This window comes from Gossypium arboreum, chromosome 3 (genome assembly GCF_025698485.1).
Source record: "Gossypium arboreum isolate Shixiya-1 chromosome 3, ASM2569848v2, whole genome shotgun sequence".
Lineage (NCBI taxonomy): Eukaryota > Viridiplantae > Streptophyta > Magnoliopsida > Malvales > Malvaceae > Gossypium > Gossypium arboreum.
This window is the reverse complement of record NC_069072.1, coordinates 103,153,442-103,160,618: the sequence shown is the minus strand read 5'-3', so window position 1 is coordinate 103,160,618 and position 7,177 is coordinate 103,153,442. Positions and strand designations below refer to the sequence as shown.

Below are 7,177 nucleotides of genomic sequence, written 5' to 3'. Positions count from 1 at the left end.
AGATTTTGATGTGTTCTATTTATTTTAATTATTTTTTAATTTTTAAATTCACAATAAGCAATACGTATCACTAATTGATTTAGGATCAAATCATTTACCAAATTTATTAAAATTAAAATTATGCTAGTCAAAGTGAAAAATTATTTTTTACAAATATTAAATTATTTATATAATTTTATTGTATACTATTTGTATAATTTTATTGCATTTTCCGTTATCAATATAACGACAAGTGACCAAAATAGAAATGAATTCAAACATTAATGCTTAAATCAAAAAAAAAAAACACTAGCGCAATTGGGTCATCATTTGTATAATTTAATTGATAAAAAAATTTAAATGACCACATAGAAACTAGCTCTATTTAGAGTGAAATGGAATATATATATATATATATATATATATATATTTTTGGCCAGGCAAAACAATTTCCATGACCAACGTTTTTTTTTATAGAAAAAAATTGTACGAAGAATTTGACATATTTGGTAAGATATTTCATAAATATGGAACTTTATGTCTCATATTTGAGTCATAAAATAATTGGCATTAGCATGCGTTGATGGTTGAAGACTGAAGGTAAGAGCAGGGCAGGAAGGGACCCACTAGTCTGCACCTACCATGTAATTACCAAACATTGAGCTTTTTGCTTGTTTGCTTCAATGGAAATTAATGTGATCCATTCCATTTATATCCATAGCAAGCAATAATTATTGTAAAATATTCTTTCTTTTGTCTTAAACCAGGCTCAGAAATGAATTCCATTGGCCGCTGTAAAAAGTTGAGAAGGTGCTTTGTGCTAAAAAGGCCATGGTGGTAGGGCAGGCCAGGCCAGCGTAGCAAACAAGCCTATTTCTGAAATCAAATGCTAAACAGAATTTGGTCACTTTTTCCACTTTTATTTCTAATTGAAAAAGTGATGATGACTACGATGATGATAGCTTCAAACTGGCCTTGTTTAAAGCTGTGTTGGGGGGTACTTAAATTAGCTTCAAAGCTAAGGCAAATCAATTAAAGGAAGTAGTGAAAAGAAAGGGTAGGCCATTGCCAATGGCCACATTGCTCACTGCCTTGTTTCTCGTTTGTTGCTGCACCGCACCTACTCCATCATCTCAATCTCATATATGTTCGCATAAGGACAACATGCTGAAAATTGTCCATGCTTGTTATTCCTGTTTCAACATGACTGTGGACCTTCAAACTCTGCACTGAAAACCACTAGCCAATTAGCCATTGCCGACCCAAAGTTTCAGCCATGACACCCTTTTCATTGCTCTTATTCCTGCTTTTCTTTGCTGCAAATATTGCCTTCCTTTCTGCTGTTACAGACCCTCACGATGGTGATTACTATATCCTTGTTCTTCATTTCTTGATTTGGTTTTACTTTGTGTCTTCAAGCTGTTTGATATATAATATATATACACTGTTTTATAAAATGTATAGATTCTGCTTTCCAGTTTCATTGAATGTTCTTTTCTGTGATAGCATCAGAAAATTTTATTGTTAATTTCCAATGGACATCTGAGCGAAATATTTAAAATCATCATTTATTAAGTGTTTCTGTATGGTTGTTGGGAATGTAATCAAAGTGGTGCTTTTGCAGCTGCTGCTCTCCAATCTTTGAAAGATTCATGGCAAAATACACCTCCAAGCTGGGATAAGTCAGATGATCCTTGTGGAGCAGCATGGGAAGGAGTCACATGCAACAGCTCAAGGGTGACTGCACTGTGAGTGGATGGTCATATTTTGTTCGCTTCTAGTGCTCATTACCATATACTCATGTGATCTCATTCTCAGGGGATTATCAACCATGGGTCTTAAAGGGAAACTAAGTGGTGACATTGGGGGCCTAACTGAATTGAGATCCTTGTGAGTTTTCTTTGAACCCACAATTGAATTTACAACTGAACTACATTGTTACATTAGCAATTCTCACTCAAATCTACTACCTTCTCACTTTTAACATAATTTTACTGTAGGGACCTGTCATTTAATCGGGATCTCACCGGTTCTCTGTCGCCACGACTGGGGGATTTGGAAAAGCTTAATATCCTGTAAGAATGCTACTTTACTGATTTGATGAATCCAAGTTTCAACTGCAACTATCTTGTTGTTACATTTTCTTTGTATTCTGTTCTTCAGAATTCTAGCTGGATGTGGTTTCACTGGTAATATTCCAGAAGAACTTGGAAATCTTGCAGAGCTATCCTTCTTGTAAGAATTGCCAATAGTATTTATATAGAATATATCAGTGGCATTGGAAATTCTAAACCTTCATGCATTTTCATATGCAGGGCCCTGAATTCAAACAATTTCACTGGCAAAATTCCTCCCTCATTGGGAAAGCTCTCTAAACTGTATTGGCTGGATCTTGCTGACAATCAGCTGGTGGGAGCTATCCCAGTTTCAACACCCACCTCCCCTGGATTGGACCTCCTTTTAAAGGCTAAACATTTGTAAGTTACTTTTCCAGCTTACCTTCACTTTGGTGTGGTTAATGTTAAGACCATTGAGTATTTTATGAAGTAAGAGCTTCCTCTTTCTTTTTTTTTTTCTTTTTTTTTTTTGTAAACTTGCAGCCATTTCAATAAAAATAAGCTTTCGGGTGCCATTCCCCCAAAACTTTTCAGCTCTGAGATGGTACTAATACACATGTAAGTTGATATCCATCCATCCATCAATATGGTTTGTTTGGCAGCACAGCACTCCTCCTAATGGTTCCTAGTGTTCCAATGACAGACTATTTGATGGAAACCAATTAACTGGGAACATCCCATCCACATTAGGACATGTTCAGACTCTTGAAGTTCTGTGAGTAAAAGAAAACACCTAAACTTGATTTTCTTTCCTTTGCGCCACTACTTGATTCTATTAGTTTTCCTTTCTTAACACCAACTGCAATGTATCCTATCCACAACAGTCGACTGGATCGAAATGCTTTGTGGGGAGAGGTCCCTTCAAATCTCAACAACCTTACAAACATCAATGAATTGTGAGTATTTAATTTTATCTTTTCAGTTTGATTATACTGTGGTTAATGAACATATTTCCTGATGCAAATTTTGCTTCCTTTCAGGAATTTAGCACACAATAATCTTACAGGCCCTTTACCAGACTTAACCTCAATGAATACCCTCAATTATGTGTAAGTCTAATGATAGGAGTTCCAATCCTTCAGGTTGATGGTCTATGTTGTTTCCATAGTAATGGATCCTCAAACCTGATCCATCTGATTTTACAGGGATCTTAGTAATAATTCATTTGACCCAACAGAAGCTCCAGTTTGGTTCTCAACCTTATCGTCGCTCACCACTCTGTGCGTAATTTAGTCACCAAAAAGTATTCCAAGTCTTCCTTTTCAACTGTTTATGAAAATTCACTGTAAATTTTTATAATGTGCAGTGTTATTGAACATGGATCACTACGAGGGCCCGTACCAGAAAAGCTTTTCAGCTTCCCACAGATACAGCAAGTGTGAGTATTGACTCAAACCCAGAGTTCCCATTTCACAAATCTATAATGTTTAAGAAAAAGAGAAGGTGCATGACTAAGTGCAGGTTATCTTGATCCTTTGACAGGAAACTACGAAACAATGCCTTCAATGGCACATTGAACCTGGGTGATAGTGTTGGCACTCAACTTCAACTTGTTGATTTGCAGAACAACCAGATTTCCTCCATAACTCTGGGATCTGGATATTCAAATACTTTAATGTAAGACATTTCATGGGAGTTAATTTTCATCAGCTAGAATGATAACCATGCTTAATTTGTTTAGTATGTTATTTCTTGATTCAGACTTATAGGCAATCCTGTGTGCACAACTGCTATCTCGAATACTAATTTCTGTCAGATCCAGCAACAAAATACAAAGCCCTATTCCACCAGCCTAGCTAATTGTGGAAGTAAATCATGTCCCATTGATCAGAAGCTGAGCCCTCAAAGCTGTGAATGTGCCTATCCATTTGAAGGAACATTGTATTTCAGAGGACCCATGTTCAGGGAACTGTCTAATGTGAATATGTTCCACTCATTAGAAATGAGCCTTTGGGTCAAATTAGGCCTAACACCTGGTTCAGTTTTTCTTCAGAATCCCTTCTTCAATGTCGATGACTATCTTCAGATTCAGCTGGCACTCTTTCCATCCAGCGGAGAATACTTCAATAGATCTGAAGTTCTGAGAATTGGATTTGATTTGAGTAATCAAACCTACAAGCCTCCTCCAGAGTTTGGACCATACTATTTCATTGCTTCTCCTTATCCTTTCCCAGGTAACTTTTGACTTTACTATCAAGACTATATAACTTTGATCTTTTCTGTATAAGCAACAGATTGACAAATCAAATATAAAATATGCTTCAGCCTCACATGGAACTTCTGTTAGCAAAGGAGTAATCATTTCTGTAGCAACTGGGGCAGCCATTTTGGTTCTAGGCCTCGTTGGAGTTGGAATATATGCTGTTCGGCAAAAGAAACGTGCAGAAAAAGCTATCGGATTGAGTAACCCATTTGGTAAGTAACACTTGGAATCAGTGTGTTTCCTATTTTAACAGCTTGGTGTAGGTAGGAACGGGCTTTCATTACTGTGGAATTGTTTCTTGTGTATTGATCTTCTATATCTTCCAGCATCCTGGGCACCAAGCGGCAAAGACAGTGGGGGTGCACCACAGTTGAAAGGAGCAAGGTGGTTTTCTTATGATGAACTTAAGAAGTGCACTAATAATTTTTCTGAAAGCAATGAACTAGGATATGGAGGGTATGGGAAGGTAAATATCCAAGTTTGCTGTAGGGATTGTATGAATTACTGTTTGCAGCTGCTGAGATAGCCTTTATGTCCTATTCAGGTATACAAAGGAACGCTCTCTGATGGACAATCTGTGGCAATTAAAAGAGCTCAGCATGGATCAATGCAGGGTGGGCTTGAATTCAAGACTGAAATTGAATTACTTTCCAGAGTTCATCACAAAAACCTTGTCGGTCTTGTTGGGTTTTGTTTTGATCAAGGAGAGCAAATGCTGGTTTATGAATTTATGGCCAATGGAACACTTCGAGAGAGCCTGTCTGGTAAGTTTAAGTTATGCACAAGGCCTAACATGAGCTCTCCTGATATCTGACATGGAATCATGTGTTGTAGGGAGATCTGGCATTTATCTTGACTGGAAAAGGAGACTCCGGATATCTCTTGGCTCAGCTAGAGGTCTAGCTTACCTACATGAGCTTGCAAATCCTCCCATTATCCACAGAGATATTAAGTCCACCAACATTTTGTTGGATGAAAATTTAACCGCAAAGGTTGCGGACTTTGGCTTGTCGAAATTGGTATCAGACAGTTCAAAGGGCCATGTTTCAACCCAAGTTAAAGGCACATTGGTGAGTGCCTTTTAACATGCTTCTATTATATATATAAGTGCTTCACCCTCGATAGCATGATATGATATGATAATGAAACATGCAGAGATTCCAAAAATCTTTGAATTTTATTTGTTTCATTGTAGGGTTATTTAGATCCTGAATATTACATGACCCAGCAATTAACCGAGAAGAGTGATGTTTATAGCTTTGGAGTGGTAATGCTTGAACTCATAACAGCTAAGCAACCAATCGAGAAAGGTAAGTACGTAGTGCGGGAGGTGCGAAGCGTGATGGATACGAAGGACGACGAGCATTACGGATTGAGGGAGTTAATGGATCCATGCATAAGAAGCTCGGGAAATCTACTAGGATTTGGGAAATTCTTGGAGTTGGCAATGCAATGTGTTGAAGATTCAGCTACAGATCGTCCAACAATGAGCGACGTGGTAAAGGCCATTGAAACCATTCTTCAAAACGATGGGATGAATACAAACTCCACTACTTCTGCCTCGTCCTCTGCCACTGATTTCGGAGTTGCAAAAGGTTCTCTTAGGCATCCTTATGCCGATGCTTTACCTAAGAAAGAGGTCAATGTCAGTGATAGTGATGCTTTCGACTACAGTGGTGGATACACACTTTCTGCAAAAGTTGAGCCCAAATAGATCACCCAATTTCCTCCATCTTCTTCAATTCTTTTTTTTTTTTTTTTTCCTCTAGGAATCTTCACAAGTTCTTTTTTTCCTTCTAGATCAACATCTCCTTTATATATAGAGTTACTATTACATATATATATATAGGTTATATATATACACACAAGCAAGGAAGACTTAATTTAGTGAAAGGTATGACTGCATTTTCATAAGTGATCCTGTTTACTACTAGATATGTAACAGTACCATCTTTCATTTTTGTATGAATTTTTTTTTCTTTTTGGGGATAAACTAAGTATTTCTAACGTTAGTGTTGTATGTTTTTATCATCACCTAAAATAGTACTACCTCTAATTTTTAAAATTAACAAAATTATCTTATTTAATTCTTTAATTTTATTATTTATTTAATATTAAGTTAATAGATATTCAATTTACATTATACTAATCTATGTTAAGATTATTAGCAAGGTTGGCTATGCCTTTTGGTCTCCATGTTATCCACCAATCTCCACAAAGTTTGAATCAGTATTTCTTTGCTGATATTATGGAGTCTCAGTACCAAGGATGTGCTCTAGCCGTGTTTAGGCCATGTGCCTACTTTTCTATAGCAAAAATAAAATAAAATAAAATCTTAAAGATTAATAAATTTTAAATATATATTTTTATTCATTTATATACATTTAAAATTGATTAAACATCTATTTAGTATGTTACTTCTATTAAATTTAAATGAATTAAATATTTAAAAGTAAAGTTCATTAATTTAATTAAAATATGAACAGTTAACTTTCAATTAAGTCGTTAAATTCTAAAATTTTTAAATTGATTTGTATTAATATCGGTGTCGTTCTTGGAACAAGATCTATAGAGGACTCCACTTCTCTATCCAGTGGTAAACCAGGTAATTCTTCTGAAAATACATCAGGAAATTCACATACTACTGGCACTGATTGAATCTTTGACTCAGTTACTTTTGTATTCATCACATACGCAAGATAAGCATCATTCCCCTTTCTGACATATTTCTCTACTGATATTGTTGAAATCACATTAGGTAATCCATCCAGTTTATCAAATTCAACATGAAGTAATCCACCATTTAGATATTTCAATACAATATATTTTTGCTTACAATTCACCACTGCGTCATACCGGGTTAACCAATCCATTCCCA

At 35.9% G+C, this 7,177-nt stretch overlaps 1 protein-coding gene across 1 annotated transcript; it reads left to right on the top strand.

Annotated features, from left to right (window-relative positions):
• Positions 1-553: 553 nt before the first annotated feature.
• Positions 554-6,292, top strand: LOC108457794 (leucine-rich repeat receptor protein kinase HPCA1). Its single transcript, XM_017756939.2, has 19 exons — positions 554-1,340; positions 1,604-1,727; positions 1,798-1,869; positions 1,980-2,054; positions 2,143-2,214; positions 2,295-2,456; positions 2,580-2,654; positions 2,740-2,811; positions 2,921-2,992; positions 3,077-3,145; positions 3,242-3,316; positions 3,403-3,474; positions 3,579-3,713; positions 3,798-4,270; positions 4,362-4,511; positions 4,626-4,765; positions 4,844-5,063; positions 5,134-5,369; positions 5,495-6,292. Exons 1-19 carry the CDS (start codon positions 1,256-1,258, stop codon positions 6,011-6,013), a joined length of 2,898 nt encoding a protein of 965 aa, XP_017612428.1. The 5' UTR covers positions 554-1,255; the 3' UTR covers positions 6,014-6,292.
• Positions 6,293-7,177: the final 885 nt, after the last annotated feature.

Coding starts and splice junctions, on each gene's coding strand:
- LOC108457794 (XM_017756939.2), top strand. CDS start 1,256: ATGACACCCTTTTCATTGCTCTTATTCCTGCTTTTCTTTGCTGCAAAT. Junction 1,870..1,979: donor CTAACTGAATTGAGATCCTT/GTGAGTTTTCTT, acceptor ATTTTACTGTAG/GGACCTGTCATTTAATCGGG. Junction 3,146..3,241: donor ATGAATACCCTCAATTATGT/GTAAGTCTAATG, acceptor CTGATTTTACAG/GGATCTTAGTAATAATTCAT.